The sequence below is a fragment of the Musca autumnalis genome, unplaced genomic scaffold, assembly GCF_047663935.1.
Source record: "Musca autumnalis isolate F117 unplaced genomic scaffold, ASM4766393v1 scaffold_2, whole genome shotgun sequence".
Classification (NCBI taxonomy): domain Eukaryota; kingdom Metazoa; phylum Arthropoda; class Insecta; order Diptera; family Muscidae; genus Musca; species Musca autumnalis.
Window position 1 is genome coordinate 258,470,741 of NW_027411755.1, and position 21,656 is coordinate 258,492,396.

At 38.7% G+C, this 21,656-nt stretch overlaps 1 protein-coding gene across 1 annotated transcript; it reads left to right on the forward strand.

The window, feature by feature from the left end:
- The first annotated feature begins 1,063 nt into the window (after positions 1 to 1,063).
- On the forward strand, positions 1,064 to 9,228 carry LOC141392584 (hydroxysteroid dehydrogenase-like protein 1). The gene is made up of 5 exons (XM_073965516.1): positions 1,064 to 1,235; positions 1,302 to 1,424; positions 1,508 to 1,618; positions 8,627 to 9,078; positions 9,211 to 9,228. The coding sequence occupies exons 1-5, from the start codon at positions 1,064 to 1,066 to the stop codon at positions 9,226 to 9,228; spliced, it is 876 nt and encodes a 291-aa protein (XP_073821617.1).
- Positions 9,229 to 21,656: the final 12,428 nt, after the last annotated feature.

Here is a 21,656-nt window from a genome sequence, read left to right on the forward strand (position 1 = left end):
TCGACAAATTTGAGCATGTAAAAAATATTAACATGGATGCCGGTGTCTGATTGGCTGCTACGCCGACTTCGACATTTATTCCAGCTTTTTTGACGTTTTTTTTATTTTTGCGTTCCCGTACTTTTTCAAAAACTTTTGTGTGACAACAATTTTTTCTCTTCCTCTCTTTTACAAGCTTTACTATTAAAAAGTACGGGAACAAAGCTTATGTTTCATTGGTATTCTTCAGTTACCATGTCGGAAGAGCTTAGTACGTTCATAAATGAAAGATAAATAATTGTTTCATTTTTCTTCTATACAACTCGCGGTGGAGGGTATAAAAAGTTCGGCCCAGCCGAACTTAAAGCCGTTCCTACTTGTTCAAATTGTACTTTTTCGAAATACGAGCAATGTGAACTAAAATTCTTTTCATATCATCTTTCCTATTAATGTGAACTTTTCGCTAAAACTGCGTTTGCATTAGAGCATTTTGCCGGTTTAACCTACTTTCTGAAGAATTATTTGATTACGTTTGTGCTATGAAATTGGCATTAGAAATTCAGAGAGTTTATTAAATCCGTCTAAATGGAAACGGGGTATAACGAAATGACAGGTACTTAATTTTATTTCCAATACGCATTAGAGTTAATATTCCATATTTTGATTTCTTATGGAATTTCTAATTAAAAACCGGTGTTTTTTTTGCAAGATTTCACTTTCCATCTTTCACACTGAGTGAATATTCATGTTAAGACAACGTCATTAGTTGATATTGAATGCGAAGAAACAAGTATATAGACAAATAAGAAGAAGCATCTCTGATCTATGCATTTCTATTTGAATACAATACAACATTAAGTACCGTAATTTTTTTAAACTTCAGTGTGTTGCCAATCGCCGTTTGAGTTTCATTATTGTCGTGGTAAAACGAACTACAAAATACGGTATTGAATACGCGATATTTTCGAAAACATTTGTCGCAAATTTTCCTATTTTCAAAGTACCCAGTTCTGCCTTTCTATAGGGTGATTGTCAAGATCAAGGATTTATATTATATATTTATGTGTGGTTTACATTGCGTATAATGTCGTGGTATTCACAACTCTTCCTTTGGGGCCTTGCAACTTTGGGCTTAGCTACTTTTCTTTGTATTCTCTATGAAAGTTTAAAGTCGCCCCTTCAACTTTTGTATAATCATTGGCTTGAGAGGATCAATAAGTTCGTGCCCTTAACAGAGAGATATGGTAAATGGGCAGGTAAGCAAATTTAATTGCTAATAAAATATTGTTTTTATCTTTTTTAATATCTTTTTCTTATCAAAGCTGTAACAGGTTCAACGGACGGCATTGGTAAGGCTTATGCCCGGGAATTGGCCCGTATTGGTTTTAATGTTGTTCTAATTGCCAGAAATGAGGAAAAACTGAAGCAAACTGCAAATAAAATAGGTAACTGATACCATCAACATTAAACGATGGATGAATTATGATTTAGTTTTTAAATATTTTAAATGGCTTTATTTCTTCAACAGAAAATGAATTCGGGGTAGAAGTGTTCACTGTAAAAGTTGATTTCTCACATGGTCCCAAAATTTATGAAAAATTATTTCAAGAATTGGATAAGAAGCCAATAAGATTAATGGGTAAGCCTAAATGGATTAGAAACTGTGCTATGGTTATTTACTAGGGTGGGGAGAACACCTTATTGTGCCCTTTGCGTTTTTCATTCTTGGGATTGTACTGAGCAAAAAGGTCCACTAGACTATATGTCTACGGTGAAAATCGAGCCTCCCGATTTTAATTAAAGTTTTTTATCCACAAACTGCCTGAAGGAAAGTTCTTTTACTTTTGCGATGTTCTAGAGAGTTCTTAGTTATTGTCTTGGCTACAATTGGTGTCATAGTGTTGGATCGAAAATATCAATGGTTCGCTGTTATAAGTCAAAATATCCAAAAAAAAAAACGTGGATAAAAACATTCAGAATCGAGAGGCTCCATTTTAACCGTAGACATATCGTCGGTATCATGCTTAAGTGTTCCATACGCCATTTTCCCGTTTCCCAACTGCTTAAAGCTGACTGAAGAAAATATTTATATTTTTGAATAGATAGTATATAGAAAATCTTTGCCAAAAGTAAGAGAAATATCTGTTGGAAAAAATAGTAATAGAGAATTTCTTAAAAATAGAATTTTCTCGAATTATTCCATACGCACACTTATGACAAAAATGCAAAATATTGAAAATCACATGGAACAAAGTGACAAATACATTTTCCCATTTTTGACTCAATAAATTTTACAACAATTTCATTTGTTTGTTTTGTAGTTGTTACAAAAACAAAAGACATCTTAACAAATTTTTAATCGATAAAAGTTACAGAATAAGCCTACGGATTTTAAGAATGTATTTTTAAATTCGTAACTTTTTAAAATATTAATTCCATACCAGCCCCCCTATTCTGTAACTTTTTAACAAGTTACTTACTTACTTAGCTGGCCCATTACAGAACATTTGTTCCATAGACCGAACTAAGAAAAGATCTCCAATCCTCTCTGTTTCGTGCTTCGCTTTTTGGAATACCGCGCCTTGTCATCTCATCATCCACTTGTTTGCGCCGTCTATTCTTTGGCCTGCCAACTCTCTGTGCACCGCCATGTGGCTCGAATTTATACGCCTTTTTAGCGGGTTCATCATCGCTCATTCTTATGATACGGCCTAGCCAACGCAATCGCTGCATCTCGATACGTTTAACTATATTGATGTCGTTGTATAGCAGATACAGCTCGTGGTTCATGCGACGTCGATATTCACCGTCAACGCAGATTGGTCCGTAGATCTTTCGAAGAATTTTTCTCTCACACACGCCAAGCACTGCCTTATCTGCTTGCGCAAGTACCCAGGCTTCGGAGCCATACATCAGCACGGGTAGTATCAGTGTTTTGTAGAGCGTTATTTTTGTTTGACGAGATGTGGCTTTGTTTTTAAACTGCTTACTTAAACCAAAGTAGCATCTGTTGGCCAATACAATTCTTCTTCGTTGTTGTTGTTGTAACAGTGTTTTTGTTATGTTTATTTGTTCGTTCCTCTGTTCAATCTGGTTCTGGGTCTATCTCCAGTTCCAGAATAGTGGCTGCTTCGATGGGATGAAGCCACAGATCCACTGGAGTTAGATGGGTAGGTTTGGCGGGGCAGTTAAAAAGGTGTTGTGTGTCGTGCGGGCCCATGCCGCATACTGGGCATATGTCTTGCACGGCGCGATCCATTTTCGCCCAATACGAATTTAGGCGACTGCAATATCCTGAGCGTAGTTGAGCCAAAACTACTCTGGTTTGTCGTGGCAGCTGACGCTCCTCAGCTGCGATAGATCGAGGATGTACTCCGAGTACTTTATTCACACTATAATTGCTTAAGGCCTTGGCAACTGCGTCCGTGTGAATGCTATTCAATCCTGCTTGATATGCTTGCTGATCTAGGGGTTCTCTCCTGTATCGTTGGACCTCTCCCTCTAGATTATGGATATCCTTCCTGATCTCCCTGAATGGGCCGGGCCTACCCACAAGATGGTGATTGGGATGGCTCACACGATAACATCCAAGCAGGTACTGCAACGAAAGCATCTCATTGTGTTGCTTTACAGGAAGAATTTTTTGCCTCCTCATGTAGATGGTCCACTGAAGATTTGAGGAGGCACCCTGTCGCTGTTCTCAGGGCGGCATTCTGGCAAGTTTGAATCTTTTTCCAGTTCGAATCACACAATCTCGGGGACCAGACTGGAGCCGCATAGCTTACCACAGACCGACCTATCGCGTTATACGTGGCCAACAAGGTTTCTTTATCTGCACCCCAAGTGCTGCCGGCCAGGGACTTGAGGACCTTGTTCCCACTTTTCAACTTGTCGCAGATAGCTGTGGCGTGTGCGCACGACGTGAATGTAGTGTCGAATGTGACCCCTAAAATTTGAGGGCAGTTTGTGGTCGGAATTCTGCTACCGTCGACCACGACATTCAACTCACGTCCAAACTGCGCTGTCCATGTGCTGAACAGAGTGGCTGTAGATTTTGTGGGGGAAATCTGCATATTCCTCGAATGGAAAAATGTGGTAAGATCGGTTAAATAGTTGTTCAGTCTTTCACAGATGTCATCAGGATAGGTACCGACGCCAGGATCGTGCAATCATCCGCATACGTCACGATCTCAATGCCGTCTGGAGGGGGTGGAATACATGAGAGGTAGAGGTTAAACAGTTACGGAGATATCACCCCACCTTGGGGAACTCCCTGTTTCACTCTACGGGGTTTGGACTTCTTATTCCTGAATTCCACGTACGACTGGCGTCCACACATATAGTTGACTATCCAACGTTTAAAGCTTGACCGGAGGGTTGTCTGCTCAATGTCCCCAAACAGCGTGTTATATTTGACAGTTTCAAAGGCTTTTGATAAATCAAGCGCCACCATCACTGTTCTATCGCACGGCCGTCTCTGGTTGAGTCCTTTACAGATATATGTGGTAATGGCGTGCAGCGCTGTTGTCGTGCTGTGCTGCTTACGGAATCCATGTTGATGATCGGCAACTTGATAGCTATTTCTGATACTGGGGAGGAGCAAGGCCTCAAGTGTCTTTGCTACGGGCGACAAAAGCGAAATCGGTCTGTACGATTCACTTTTGCTGCCATCCTTGCCTGGCTTCCGTAGTGGGACCACCCCGCCCATTTTCCAGACTTCGGGAACAACGAGGGTGGCTAGCGACAAGTTGAAGACTTTGGTGAGATACTCGACTCTCGGCTCATCCAGCTGCTTCAACATTACCATGGAGATTCCATCAGGGCCCAACGCTTTGGATGATTTAGCGTTCCTGATGGCATTGACAACATCATCCATTGTAAATTGTGGTGGTTCATCCTCGGCAGGAAGAGATCTGATGCGACGTAATACTCTTCTCTTCGCCCTGTCACTCTCGGGATGCTCGACAAACTGTCGATTGAAATTACTTGCGCACCTCTTCGGGTCAGTCAACGTAACGTCGCCAAACGTGACTGAGGTCCTATCTTCCCTTCTTCCAGGGTTCGAGAGTGACTTAACCGTTGCCCACAATTCACCTATACCGGCTCCAATGTTGCAGCTCTTCAGATGATTTAACCATTTGTTCCGCTTATACTCGCCGACCAGCCTGTTAACTTCCAGTGTCAGCTCCCTGACTCTGGGGTCATTGGGGTTGATACGACGAAGCTCATCACGCTCATTTGCTAATCCCGTTGGCTCTGCTGGGAAATTTGGTCTTACTTCGGGTATTCGACCAGCAGGGATATGGCGAGCGGCTGCAGCAGTGATGATGTCCCGGAACGTCCTTTCCGCTACCCGAACATCAGAAGGATTGGGCAATTCTCTGAAGCGGTGATTGGTGAACTCTCTGAAACTCGGCCAATCAGCTTTTTTATGATGGTCGTTTCCGAGGGCCGAATGCCACATCTCATGATGCGCATTAAAATCCCCCAGGACCAGACGATTATGACCTTGCAAGAGCGGGCTAATGTCAGGCCTATAATCCCCTGATTATACAGCTATTTCTCGGCGGGATGTATACATTCTTCTTCGTATTTCACAACTGATGTCGTTTGTTGCGTTTACGGAGGTACCGAGGTAGACGAAGTCTTTTACTACCTCAATATTATAGGAACCAACTTCAACAGTCGGTCCGAGCTCAATGGACGCATTGCATGTCGACACCATCAACTTGGTCTTCTCACCGTTTACCGCCAGACCCACTTTAGCCGATCCTCCTTCGACCTTCATAAAGGTATCGGTTACTTCTTTTACTGATCGGCCCATGATGTCTATATCATCAGCATAAGCAAGTAACATGTGACTATTGGTGTAGATTGTGCCACTTCTTTTGACGTTTGCCTCTCATATAACCTTTTCCAGCAGGATGTTGAAGGGACCACATGAAAGGCTGTCTCCTTGTCTGAAACCTCTTTTGGTACCAAACTCTTCGGAGAGGTTCTTTCCTATTTTAACTGAGGACCTCGTGTCAGTTAAAGTCATTTTACAAAGCCGGATGAGCTTTGGGGGGATACCAAATTCAAACATGGCTTGGAATACCTTTGAACGCAGCGGGCTGTCGAAGGCTGCTTTATAATCGACAAAAAAAGGTGGTAGGTGTCGATCTGCATCTCTTGGGTCTTCTCCAGGATTTGGCGCAGGTCAATGATGGACTTGCTAGGTCTAAAGCCACATTGGTATGGTCCAATTATTTCGTTGACCATGGGCTTTAGTCGTTCGCACAATATCCCTGACACGATCTTGTAGGCGATAGGGAGAAGACTTATGCCACTATATTTGGGGCATAAAGTCTTATCTCCTTTTTTATGGACGGACCACAGGATGGTCAGGTTCCAATCGTCGGGTACACGTTCTTCCTGCCAGATGGAGCTAACTAGCTGATGCATACACCTTATCAGCGTGTCGCCTCCGGTTTTAAACAGCTCGGCTGGCAAGCCATCGGCTACTGCTGCCTTATTATTCTTTAGCCGATTTATTGATGTCTTTACCTCATTTTCCATATCCTTAGCACACTATCTGTATCAGTTACCAAATGACCTTGCTGGTCCCTACGGGAGGATGTGCCTGTACCAAAGTCATCAGTTTGATGCTTGACTCTTTGGTAGAATTTTCGGACTTTATTCTGTCTCCTATACATCCCGACTTGTTTACACTCCCGCTTTTCCATCTCTCTTTTTTTCTTGCGGAAAAGACGTTTCTCCTCTCTCCTTTTCTCCCGATAGCTCTATCGTACGATACGCGTTCCTACGGATTGTAAAGTAGCCCTATATGCCGTAGTTTTCTCTTCGGTAGCAGCACGACACTCCTGGTCATACCATGGATTCCTTGATGGAGGTCTCTGGTATCCAAGTATGGATTTTGCGGCTGTTTGAATGGAGTGGGCAATGCTTTGCCATTGTCTTGATATGTTATCAAGACGAGGAGTGCTTTGATTAAGCAGTTGGGCCAGTTGAGTGGAATATGCTGTGGCCATCTGTTGTGATTGCAGCTTACCGATGCCCAACTTCCGTGTTGTGTCTGTTCGCACTTCGTTTGCTACGTTTAATCTGGTACGTACCTTTGCTGCAACAAGGTAGTGGTCCGAGTCTATGTTTGCACCTCGGAACGATCGTACATCCAACACGCTTGATGAATGTCTTCCATCTATCACAACGTGATCAATTTGTTGTCTTGTTCTTTGATCTGGCGGCAGCCAGGTGCCCTTACGAATATCGAGATGCTTAAATCTGGTACTGCTAACTACCATGTTTTTTGCAGCTGCAAAGTCTATCAGCCTCATACCATTGTCAGGTGTTTCACTGTGGAGACTGAATTTTCCGACTGTTGGGCCAAAGATATTCTCCTTTCCAATTTTGCCATTAAAATCGCCTAGAATGATTTTAATGTCATGGGCAGGGCAACGGTCATATGTTTCTTCTGTTGGTCTGTTTGTCTTTTTCTTCAGTGGGAGCATGAGCGCAAATAAAGCTGATGTTGAAGAATTTAGCTTTTATTCGAATTGCAGCAAGTCTTTCATTCACTGGGGTAAAGCTTGATAACAGATGTTTTAGCCTCCGACTAACTAAGAATCCGCAACCAAACTCATGCTTTACATCATGGCAGCTATAATACAGTGCGTCACCTTTAGGTGTTGTTGTGACGCCTTTCCCAATCCATCGTATTTCCTGTATGGCAGTAATATCGGCCTTGTACTTTTCAAGTACGTCTGCCAATGCGAAGATTGCACCTTCTCTATAAAGAGTGCAGATTCGCAGATCATGGTCCTTAAAAACGTTTGCGGGGTTCGTCAAGTTTAGAGGGGTTTGTTTTTCTTTTCTTTCGTTTTTTTCATAGTAGCCTGTTTTTTGTAGGGGAGGGTTACTAACCCGATGCCCAAACCCAAGTTTTTAACGTTCTTATGGGTGAACGCGCGGCACATGTTAGCTCACTACCTTTAACGGGTGTTAAATGCAGTTCCCCAGGTGACACCACGGGAAGGTCAGTGTCCACTTGAGATGAAAGAGGGACCAAGATAAATCCTGGGCTTTTCCATGTTTAAGCCGGTCAGGACCGTTGCTTGGTATCTTCCATCTCCTACGTCTTTAACAAATTTACTCATTGTTCATTTTACAACAATTTCTTTTGTTTGTTTTGTAGTTGTTACAAAAACAAGAGAAATTATAACAACTTTTTAATCGATAAAAGTTACAGAATAGGCCTACTGAAATAAACTTAAACTATCGGGCCGAAAGGTGGATATCTCCAAAACTAGAGCAGATAGGAAAAAGCCAACCAAAAATTCAGAAAGTGCATACGCAAAAACCTTGGAAACCACCTATATCTCAAAAAGTAAAAAATGGTGTATGGAACACTTAAGCATGACACCGACGATATGGTCTGGTGGACATTTTTGTTCTGTATAATCCCTGGAATCACAAACGCGAAGAGACCAATAAGTTGTTTTTCCTTCCATACAAATCGCCCCGACCTATTATATATGTATGATATGACTCAGGATGAATGCAAATTTATAGAATCTCCTTTTATTCGCAATCTAACCATGACTGTTTTAAATCGCAGTATTACAATTAAAAATCTAAAACTTTTCAGTCAACAATGTCGGTATTGGCCACAATCCACCTGGTATTATCTCCTCGTTTAAAGCCGATCATCTATGGGATATGATTTATGTTAACATTGCCGCTGCCACTCAAATTTCGCGACACTTTGTTGACTTATGGCTAAGACAGAAAGTATCCGGCTGTCTGGTTAATGTATCATCCGTTTTGGAATTACAACCATGTGCATATGGTTCCGTTTATGGTGCAAGCAAAGCTTATCTGCAGAGTTTCACAACAGCACTTCAACATGAAACTGCTCCATTTGATATTGACGTCCAACTGCTATCTCCAGGTGCTGTTAAAACAAAAATCAATGGTTATTCATCTTGGGTGCGTAAAGGAAATCTATGGATTCCCTCAACTGAGGAGTATGCCAAACAGGCCGTATATACATTGGGTAAAAGCAGTACCACTACAGGATATTTCTGGCATGGCATACATGTGAGTGGAGGAAGAATACAATAACTGCTTTGATAAAGTATAGAATTTCACTTTTACAGGATACATTTTGGAAATGTTTACCTGTGCGCATGAGATGTGTACTCCTTAAACTGGTTGCATTCACACTTGCAGATGACACAACATACATGAAACGAACTAATATAAGAAGGCAATATGGTTAATTATAACATTAGCAGCAGTAACATTGGTAGTAATAGTTTTTTCTTACAATAAAGTATTAATAACCAGTAGGAAAAGACAAAAGTCGGGCGGGGCCGACTATGTAATACCCTACACCAGTCGAAATATGTAAAAATGGAATAATTAGTTTTTAATTAATATGGAAGCTATACCAAAATTCGGGGCTATATCAAAACGTGGACATATGTATGTCCATAATTCTTGGTGGAGAAGTTTTTTAATAACCCAAAACAAACATTAAAGTAAATTTTTTGAACTCATTAAACTCCAAATGGCAAATTGGAGCCATATTTGGGGAAAATAGTTAAAATACCTAAAATCGGGAGGTACCGTTATATGTGGGCTACAAAAAAACATGGACCTATCTTAACAATTTGAAGTGGCCAAATTTCGTGGCCACTGGGAACCACATATGTAAAATTTCAGCTAGTTCAAGCAAAAACTGTGGCTAAGATCCCTAAAATACCTTAAATCGGGAGGTATCGTTATATGGGGACTATACCGAACCGTGGACCTATCTTGACAATTTTTAGTGGAGCAATTTCGCGGCCATTGGGAACCTCAAATGTAAAATTTATGCTTCATTCGGGAGGCAATTTTTTATGATGCCTATATCTAACTATGTATGTTGACAATTTTTGGTGGGCTAGAAATTGGGAGGTACTGTTATATAGGGGTTATAATAAAACATGGGCCTATGTTGACAGTTTTTGATGGGAGCCTTTAATGTCAAATAACTCCTAATTCGGTTAAAAAATTTAGCTAGAATCTTCAAAATATCGTGGGAACTTCAAATGTCATTAACAGCTAGTTCGGAGGTATTTGGGCTATACGAAAATATGAACTTTAATGGACCGTTATATGGGGGCTATACCAAAACGTGGACCTATGTCCACAAGTTTTGTCATATAAGTTTATTGACATTTAAGAACTTTAAATGTCAAATTATAGCTACATCGGTCTGAAATGTAGCTAAAAACGTCAAAATACCGCAAATCGGAGGGTACCATTATATGGGGGCTATACCAAAACGGGGACCTATGTCCACAACTTTTGTTATATAAGTTTATTGACACTTAAGAACCCTAAATGTTAAATTATAGCTACATCGGTCTGAAAATGTAGCTAAAAACGTCAAAATACCGCAAATCGGAGGGTACCGTTATATGGGGGCTATACCAAAACGTGGACCTATGTCCACAACTTTTGTTATATAAGTTTATTGACACTTAAGAACCCTAAATGTCAAATTATAGCTATATCGGTCTGAAAATGTAGCTAAAAACATCAAAACACCGTAAATCGGGGGGCACCGTTATATGGGGGCTATACCAAAACGGGGACCTATGTCCACAACTTTTGTTATATAAGTTTATTGACATTTAAGAACTTTAAATGTCAAATTATAGCTACATCGGTCTGAAATGTAGCTAAAAACGTCAAAATACCGCAAATCGGAGGGTACCATTATATGGGGGCTATACCAAAACGGGGACCTATGTCCACAACTTTTGTTATATAAGTTTATTGACACTTAAGAACCCTAAATGTTAAATTATAGCTACATCGGTCTGAAAATGTAGCTAAAAACGTCAAAATACCGTAAATTGCGGGGTACCGTTATATGGGGGCTATACCAAAACGTGGACCTATGTCCACAACTTTTGTTATATAAGATTATTGATACTTAAGAACCCTAAATGTCAAGTTATAGCTAAATCGGTCTGAAAATGTAGCTAAAAACGGCAAAATACCGCAAATTGGGGGGTACCGTTATATGGGGGCTATACCAAAACGTGGACCTATGCCCACAAGTTTTGTTATATATGTTTATTGACACTTAAGAACCCTAAATGTCAAATTATAGCCAAATCGGTCTGAAAATGTAGCTGAAAACGTCAAAATACCGTAAATCGGGGGGTACCGTTATATGGGGGCTATACCAAAACGTGGACCGATATATCCCATCTTCGAACTTGATCTTCCGACGGCTAAAAAAAATGGTATTCCCCAATTTTCAGCGAAATCGGTCAACAAATGCGACCTGTATGTTGCGAACGGACGGACGGACGGACATGCATAAATCGACTCAGAAAGTGATTCTATGTATATCCCTAGAAGGAACTATGGGTCTATCTCGCTTCCTTTTGTATGTTACATACAAATGCACTAACACATAATACCCCTTACCACATAGTGGTGTAGGGTATAAAAAGTAAAAAAGGATCATTCAGTCTTGTCCAATAACGAAAGTTAAAAAATAGAAATAATTACTAACATTTTTAGTAATGTAATAATATATAAAACAAGTGAAAACATTAAGTTCGGCCGGGCCGAAATTTATATGTCCTCCACCATGAAATATTCTAAATTTATATGGAATAATTTGTTTTCTTTCTTTAAGCCCACAATTTCATGTGGAGACGTTTTAGATGGAAAAGTTTTTGCCCGAAAATGTAGATAAAAACTAAAAAAAACAATAAGGAAAAGATGAAAGTCGGACGGAGTCGACTATATGATACCCTACCACAGTGAATGTACATATATATAAAACCGAATAGATTTATATCTTAATAATCTTAACTAATTTTAATAGGTCAGTATTGCTATAGACCGCTATTTGCATGAAGTTCATAATAAACATTTGCATAGCTTGTTTAGCGCATCAGAGACATGAAAAATATACATACATATGTAGAAAAACAACATGTTTGTGTTGCATAAAATACAAAAATATTTAATCTTAATCAATTTTGAATTAATTTGCTAAATTCTGTTTAGACTAAATTCCTCCACACATTCAAAATTTCACCAAAACTGGACAAACACAGCATGTTTGGCGAATCAACTACATGAAACCGGGCGAAAATATGTACGGGTGTTATATTTGAACGGATTTCAATGAAATAATCAAAATTGTTTCCACACATATTTTCTAAGTTTTTGTTAAAATTGGACAGACATAGCATGTTTGGTGTATCAATTATATAAAATCGGGGCAGAATATATACATATGTATATAGATTTATGTATATACAAATCTAGATCTAATTCCATCAAACATTTAAAATTTGATGAAAATTGGGCATACATAGCTTGATTGGTGCCTCAAATACATGAAATCGAACGAACTACTGTATCGTCACCAAAAATGCCCGAAGACGAAACCCACACCCAAATCGAAATTCGTTTTTGATGGTATCTGATACATAAACTTAAAATACATGCTCTGGCAAATTTCAAGCTTCTACGTTCAAAAACAACTATCCTATAATGGGATAATATTGCAGATTTTGTTGAAATGACGGATCCCAAAACCAATAGTTTCCGCTGTTTTGGTTTCATTTATTACTCCCATTCGTATAGGATTGATAATATACCGAATACTCGCCCTCATAAGAATTTTTTTTATTTTCTTTATTATTCCACTTGGGAACACAGGGCTTCTACAAGAGTTTTATGCAGAGGTTTATTGTGGCACAATAAATGGAATGATTTATTTTATTTTTCAAGTTCCTTCATCGTTGTTCTTCGCCATGTATTGCTTGGACGGCCTGGATGTCGGGTGCCCAGTGGGTTCCATTCTAGGGCTGTCCCTGTGATGCTGTGTTGAGGCTTCCGCAGAGTGTGGCCTATCCAACTCCATTTCTTACTTAATAATTGCCGCAATATAGGCTCTTCATTTGTCAAGGACCATAGCTCTGTATTTCTGATTGTGTTGGGCCAAAATATACGGCATATTATTCGTAGGCATTTGTTGATGAAGGATTGTAATAATTGAGCCGTTTGTTTCGTCGTCGTTTCACTGCCATACAATAGGGTAGATTTCACACATGCATTAAATATTCTTAATTTAGTTTATAATAGTGTTTAATACATCCTTTCCAATATCGCCATCATTTGATATGATCGATCCAAGGTAACAGAAAGATTGCGCATATGTTATTTCCTGGCCTTTTATTTTTATTTTGTTCGATGAAGTGTTGTTTATACACATCGCATTTGTTTTTTGTATATTTATTTCTAGGCCTATTGACTCTGCTGTATCCACCAAGTCATTTATTTTTGTTTGCATGTCCCTGAATTTGTGTGATATTAGGCAGATATCGTCCGAGAAGTCAAGGTCCTCTAAATGATTATGTAGCTTCCATACTATTCCTCTTTTCTTCTGGCCTACTTTTGTCATGATTTCGTCCAAACCAACAGCAAAAAGAAGGGCATCCCATTATGTATAACATGTAGCGTGGACCCGTCGTACATTCGTTTGATTATATTTATTATTTTTAGTCGTACACCTCTAATGCGCAGGCACTCCCATATGGCGTTTCGTTTAATAGAATCAAATGCCTTTTGGAAGTCGATAAACACCAGGTATAATGGAGCTCGCCATTCAATTGACTGGTCAATTATGATTCGTAGTGTGTTGATCTGGTCGATGCAGCTGCGATGTGGTCGAAACCCTGTCTGTTCTTCTCTTAAAGTTTCCTCCACAAATTAAACCTTTTATTTATTAAAATTGCAATAGTGTTGTAGATAGTATTAAGGAGAGTTATCCCTCTCCAATTGTCGCAAATGGTTGGATCGTTTTTTTTTCGGTAATTTAATTAAAAAGTGAGTTTTGCAGGAGAAGCTCTCAAAGTTTGGAAATTTTTTTGAACTTCAGTACTATGCTAAGTCAATATTTGTTTATAACTTCTGTTCGGATTGACCGATCATTACCAAAATTAGATAGAATTTAAGTTAAAGGACGTTCAACACCTCCAAATAATAGTTTGCTAATTCTGAAAAGCGAGTTTTGCAGGACAAGCTCTAAAAGTTTGGACATTTCTTTGACCTTCAGTACTAGGCTAAGTAAATATTTGTTTATAACTCCTGTTCGGATTGTCCGATCAATTTAAGTTAAGGGACGTTAAATATAAAAATGTAAAGAACTTGAAAACATGCTAAGTCGACTTAGCATACTATTGTTTGGAGGCGTCGATGTGGTCTATTTGATTTCGGGAATGGCCATTGGGGTGTGACCATGTGTATTTGTGTATTGCCTTGTGTGGAAATATTGATCCTCCAATAACTAGGTCAAAACTTTGGCAGATTTCTATCAGTCTCTCTCCATTTTTATTCTTTCTTCCAGGTGCATTCTTACCCATTATATGTGACAATCCATTGTTTTCGCTTCCAATCGTCGCATTAAAGTCTCCACTAAGCAGAAGGATGGTATATTTTTGAGAGTAGCCGTAAGTTGGCTGTAGAATTCGTCTTTCATTTCATCCTCCGAATCCTCAGTTGGAGCGTAACATTGCACAATCGTGATATGTTTCCTAATATTTGTCTGAAAACGTGCTGTTATTATTGGGTCGGAAATCGGCAACCATGATTTCAAAGTTTTCCTCAAAGATTTGGCTATTATAAATCCGACACCACTTTCCCTGTGCCTTTCCTTTCCGCTGAATAGAATAGTGTTTCCATTACTGTATGTTTCTTCTCCTGTGCGACACCATCGCATTTCACTTATTGCCAGAATGCCCAGTTTATATTTAGCAAATTGTGATTCTAGTTGTGCCACTCTTGATGTTTCACTAAGAGTCCTTACGTTCCATTGTCCAATCCTAATCCTTTTCCGAGTTCCAATATTCGTCAACGTTGAAGGGAGTTAATTTTCTCTTACTCTTTTCGAAGTTTCAGTAATCATTTGATCTTCAGATATGTAGGTGATTACCCTACAGTATCCTAGAATGGTCCTGGGGCTGCCAGATCATAGACTCCATCCTGCCTAAAGTATATCACATTTCTATAGTGAACCGCTTGATGCAAGGCCGATATCCGCTTTCGCTGTACAAACACCGTTTTAGTAGACTCTACCGCGCTGTTTGTTATCCAAAGACAACCATTCTTGTTGATTCAACATCTCCTTGCCTATGGTACTAGAGGACCAGCTGCCGTTCTCTAGGCTAGATTTTGGTCACCCCCAGGTATATTATTTCCTTGGTGCCCTCCATATTTGTTAAAAAAATATGGCGAGATTCCCCAATTCGAAAATGGGAGGGTCCCGATGGAGGATCTAGCAATCCCCACACGGGCCTGATAAGAATTATATTCCATAAGAATTATATTCCATAAAAAAGTTTTTCATTTTATAACGAAGGAGAACTCATTTCTACTCAGAATTCGGTGACATTTTCCAAATACATCAACATTGGAAAGAATTTGCAAGTTTTGTGCACAAAATAGCTCAAATCGTGTGAAAATATACATGTGAGCTATATCTAAATCGAAACCGATTTTCACCAAATGTAATAGTGTTTTTCCTATGGCCAAAAAAATTATCTTCCCCAATTTTCATCTGAATCGGACAATAAATGTGCGTTGCGAACGGGCGGATGGACGTAGGTCTATTTCGCTTAACACCCCGTAATTCCCCTTACCGCAGTATGGTGTAGGCTATAAAAACTTAAACTAAATACATCATTCATCATTTCATGTACATATAAACTTGAATATGCTTACAAAAACGAATCATAGTAATGAAAACAGAAATAGCTTTTGATTACTGCAGTACGCGGTTTATCCACTAATCGTGGACATCAACCCGTTGTTTTATTGTAGAAGTTTGAGCTTTTCTGTTTATAGATGTGAAATAACAACATTGACGATAACAATATTCAATGTGTTGTGTGAAGGTACACACCATCGAACAATAATGACAGTTTTGTTAACGTATTGCTTGCCTTTCCGCAAAAGTAAACCTATTTAACTTGTATTAATTGTAAAAACTTGTCGTTTTTTTTTTCAAATGTAAAAACAAAATTGAGATTGAAAATTACTTTACAAATACATTACAATTAAAAAAATTAAAGTATTTATTTTCATTTATAAAAATTTTGGTATTACTTATCTTTTATCTTTCACTTAAAATAGAATTTAACTAAAATATCCAACAAAATTGAAAATGGTGCAATCAATGTGGAATTGCACAACTTACTCCATGTTTTAATGTAGTAGAGTTGTGCCGATCTACTTCAACTGTAGTGCGACAAAAATCGGTAAAATTAAAAAGCAAAATTATGAAAGAAAAGTTCATATAAAAGTTGACAACACTATTGCTATCGGTAGAACTTTACGACTACTTTTTATTCGTCGCTAAGTTACCGAAAAAAATCGGTGATTACCGAAATTATAAGCATTTTAATTTTACCGACAATTGTCGGTAACTCAAAAAAAAGAGATAGAGAATCGCACTACTGATCTTACTCACTTAGATGGCTTTTATACTAAACAGAACGTCTTGCACCATAAGCCGAACTAAGAATAGATTTCCAAACGCACCGATCTTTTGTTTTACTTCTCCAATTTTGGATGTCATGTTTCGGAGTTTTGGCGTTCCCTTGGAGGCTTATACCGACGTGTGGTTCGTATTTAAATGTCTTTCTGGCGAGGGCATCTTCAAACATCCTGCTGACATGGCGCAGCCAACGCAATCGTTGTAGCTTGATACGTTCTACTATATCGATGTCGGTCGGCTGGTACAGCCGTGGTTCGTACGACGTCGGCAACGCATATTTGTCCAAAGAATTTTTCTCTCAAACACACCAAGTTCTGTCTCATCTGCTTTCGCAAGTACCCATGCTTCAGTTCCATACATAAGTACGGGTAGTATCAGTGTCTGGTAGAGTGTAAAGCGGGATACACACGATCAGTTTTGACTGTCGATTTTTCGAAAAATATCGATAAATGTCAAACTGTCCAGCAACCACAAAATATTTTGTGGTTGCCTGATGACTGACAAAAATTAGCGGCCACACTGGCAAGCAACCGATTATTTAAGCAAAACTGACCGTGTGTACTCCACTTAAGTTTGGTTTGACGGGAGGTGGTTTTGCTTTTGAACTGTTGATTTCAAATCTGATGTTGTTGGTTTTATTCATGGCGGTGCCGAGGTAAATAAGGTCATTTACTACCTCAAAATTTTAGTTCTGAACATCCACAGTTGGTCCGAGTCCATTGGTCATCTTGCGTGTTGATACCATAAACTTCGTCTTATCGCCGTTGACTGCCAGACCCACTTTGGCGGACTCCAATTTCAATTTTTACAAAGGTGGCTGTTATGTCAATATCGTCTACGTAGGCCAGTAACATTATATCTTTATTCTATATAGTGCATTTTTACCTCTGGCCGTATATGCGTTCGCATCTCTTATGAGAGACCAATAGCAAAGCTCTTTCTATTGGTCTCCAAAACAATATCCCGTCAAAATATGCAAAGTTCGTTTGTTTTTATACCCTCCACCATAGTATGGAGGGTATATTAAGTTTGTCATTCTGTTTGTAACACATCGAACTAATCATTTGCGACCCTATAAAGTATATATATTCTTGATCAGGATAAAATTCTAAGACGATCTAGCCATGTCCGTCTGTCTGTCCGTCTGTCCGTCTGTTGTAATCACTCTAGCGTCCGCAATAATTGAGATAGAGTGCTGAAATTTTGCACCCGAAAGTCTTTTTTCCATAGGCAGGTCAAGTTCGAAGATGGGCTATATCGGTCCACTTTTTGGTATAGCCCCCATATAACGGTACCTCCGGATTTGAGGTATTTTGACGTTCTTCGCCACATTTGCAGACCGAATTAGCTATAATTTGGCACTTAGGGTTCCTAGTGATCAACAAACTTATATCCCAAAGGATATGGGCATAGGTCCATGTTTTGGTATAGTCCCCATATAACGGTACCTCCCGATTTTCGGTATTTTGAGAATTTTAGCTAAAATTTTTAACCGAACTAGCTGTAATTTGTCATTTGAGGTTCTCAGTGGTCATGACATATCTCCACCAAGCATCGTCAACATAGGTCCATGTTTTGGTATAGCTCCCATATAACGGTACCTCCCGATTTTCGGTATTTTGAGAATTTTAGCCACAATTTGTAACCGAAATATCTGCAATTTGACATTTGAAGTTCTCAGTGGTCATGAAACATCTCCACCAAACATCGTCAACATAGGTCCATGTTTTGGTATAGCCCCCATATAACGGTACCTCCCGATTTTCGGTATTTTGAGAATTTTAGCCACAATTTGTAACCGAAATATCTGCAATTTGACATTTGAAGTTCTCAGTGGTCATGAAACATCTCCACCAAACATCGTCAATATAGGTCCATGTTTTGGTATATCCCCCCATATAACTGTACCTCCCGATTTTCGGGAATTTTCAGTGGTCACGAAATTTCTTCACTAAAATTCGTCAACTCAATTTGACTCTTGAAGTTCCCTGCAGCTATAAAACTTTTCCGCCAAAAAATTTAGGTGGTACCTTTCACCTAGCTGAACACATGTTTTTAGATTAGATCAGATAACATTGTGCAACAAAATGGAGGTGAAAGCCTGTGGCACGGAAAATTCCTCTTGGGGAAGAAAGGCCTTGGTGAGTATATTATGAACCCCGAAGGACAGATCCGCCGTGAGTCGAACTTCCGCCTTATGGCGTGATGAAATTTTTGTTAGAGACCCTGTGGGCCATCAGGAATTAGCGTTATATCTTTGTTTACTGTTGCTTAAGTGCTCTACAAAAACAACAAACAAAGATATAATGCTAATTCATGATGGCTTACAGGGTCTCTTGCAAAAACTTCATAACGCCATAACGCGGAAGTTCGAATCACGGCGCATCTGTCCTTCGGGGTTTTTAATATACACACACCAAGGGCTTTCATCTCCAAAAGGATTTATCTCTGTCCCAACATTTGTGTTCACAGTGTAATTTAAGCAATAGCGGGAGGCAGTAGGAGTCTAACCATTATCGAAAAGTTGTTCCACCTAAAATTGTAAAAGGACCCTAATTATTCCATTTTAATTAAGACTATTTTATGGTGGAGGGTATAAAAAGTTCGGCCCGGCCGAACTTAACGACTTTTTACTTGTTTATTTATAAAAATACGGTCAAAAATAAGAACTAACAACTATTTGGGGGTGAGAATAAATGTATTGCAAAAATTACCAAATCGATAGTTTCTTGGAGAACTACCAAAGTTGTGTTCCTTATTGAGTTGTCTATTCACTTTAAGCATTCATTGAAGCGTTAATGAGCTTACTTAAACCAAAAATTAAGGTTCGATGTGTTACACTCTAAGGGTACTGGTTCCGCAATTTTTATTAAATATTGATCTTTCGTTGGAGGACCTTTCTCGAGTTTTTTTTTTCTTAAACTGGACCCAAAAAATTTATAAGGGATTCAGTTTAGTGTTGTTATATTACATCAGCAACTTAAACAAATAAGATTAATATGTCATGATCTGGCCTTTGGGATGGTGGCAATTGAACTTGTTTGAGCTTTCTGAATCCCTTTTACTGACTTTCAGAATAATGACTATTAAATATTTCCTAATAACGCCAGTGGGGATGTCTTCCCAGTCATTATTATGTCCGTGAACCCGTTTTGCATACTTTTTTCCTTGGTAAAGAATATAGTACCCAAAAATTCGGTATTCGGTAAATTCCAGAGGGGCTTAATTTCCATATTTGATGGGTTTTATTGGATTTGTCGCACTTTTTGGGATGTATTATGATAGCAGAGGATAGTAAAAATAAAGTCATTACAATACTATTGAGGGAGGAAATACAGCTCTGTTGTAGGTCGATTCAAAATACTACACTGGTGTCCATTTTTTCAATATAGTTTCCAGAGGTATTTCGATGTTCTCAAAGCCAAAATCGGACTGTGTTGCATTGTTCCATTATCCTACAATACATATTAAGTCAAATATTCATTCTTTGCATACTTGCCTGTGGCCGATTCGTCATTGTTTATTGTATAATATGGTCCCATGCGTTTTTTAACTGTCTGAAAACCCTCTATGACCGCATTTTTATCACTAAACTTTATTACATTCAATACAAAAGTCATAGTCATAAAAATACATAATAATTTGCAAAAATGTTATAGTTTAATAGTACTGATTTTCCCGTTGCAATACTTTTATTGTCACCCCCAAGTAGTAGTTAATTCTTATTTTTGACCGTATATGTTATAAATCGCAAATAACCTTTGCATATTTTGACGGAATATTGTTGTAAGGACCTATAGCAAGAGATTTGCACAAAAAACCGTACAGTTTTTACATAATTGGTTGCCATAAACGAACAATTAATATGAAAGTTTCTACAATTTTGGTTTTTGCAATACATTTGTTGCCTAACTGTATATTTGTTTGCAGGACCCAACATATGTTATGTTTGAGACTGCTTGCAAACAAATATATGTTTGCTGCAAAATATGTTTGGGACATATGTTAGGGAGGCCATTTTTTTCTGTGTGTACAGCCGTGGTTCATACGACGTCGGTATTCACCGCCAACGCATATTGGTCAAAAAATCTTTTTTAAGAATTTTTCTCTCAACACACACCAAGTTCTGTCTCATCTGCTTTCGCAAGTACCCATGCTTCAGTTCCATACATAAGTGCGGGTAGTATCAGAGTCTGGTAGAGTGTAAGTTTAGTTTTTGTGACATGCCTGATAGAATCATTTAACCACCATCCAACGAGCGACCAAACGCTTTATTCCAGCGGAATTCCACGTTAGAATCCCAATCAGTTGCTGCGCGACTCACAAAACAACGCTCACCTTTAGATAAGCCAAGAATTCTCGCTCTGCCCAATGAAAATCCCAGAGAAAAATGGATGAAGCTAACTCACACAAGCTCTGGGTAACAGTAAAGAGTCTCAAAGGAAGGTCGCATTATGCAAATTTTTGATCAGAATTTGCTTTCCCATATTTGCCCAAATTAATTTTGTGTGCACATTACGCTCATTGCGAATGCACATTGCTCAAATATTTGCATATATTTTTGTTTACCTAAAATCAAGTGTTATTTGCCTTTGAATATATATCACTATGCAACACTGGAAATGCAAACAACTTCTACACAGAAAAAAATATGTCAAGAATTTTTAGATATTTTCGTTCGTGATGTAGTTTTTCATACTGTACAGATACCTCACATAAGATACATGTGCAGTTTCTTATATCCATTCTAAAACCATTTCATGAGATGCAAAATAACTTTACTATTTTTCCCTACATTCCCATTATTTGCTCTCATATTTCCTCACTTGTCCCGGTAAATTCTCTAAAATTTGTTCTCTTTTTCTATTGAATAGTCTCATTGTCTCATCATCACATTGGCACTGTATCAACAAACGTGTTGTGTTGTGCTGTATCAACAACCTAACTGAGATACAGCTAAACGCTTTACACTACACAGAAAAAATAATTACTGCATTTCAGAAATAGTGTTCATAAAGTCTTGCCAAGGTTCAAATTTCTGTATTTCATGAACGCTTTTCGTAAAGCAAAAAAAAGCAAACCAGAGACAAATTTAGCT

What these genes read in the sequence shown, in the direction of transcription:
- LOC141392584 (XM_073965516.1), top strand. Translation starts at nt 1,064, where the DNA reads ATGTCGTGGTATTCACAACTCTTCCTTTGGGGCCTTGCAACTTTGGGC. An exon ending in GCAAACTGCAAATAAAATAG is followed by an intron (nt 1,425 to 1,507) that starts GTAACTGATACC and finishes TTTCTTCAACAG; the next exon opens with AAAATGAATTCGGGGTAGAA. An exon ending in GAAGCCAATAAGATTAATGG is followed by an intron (nt 1,619 to 8,626) that starts GTAAGCCTAAAT and finishes AAAACTTTTCAG; the next exon opens with TCAACAATGTCGGTATTGGC.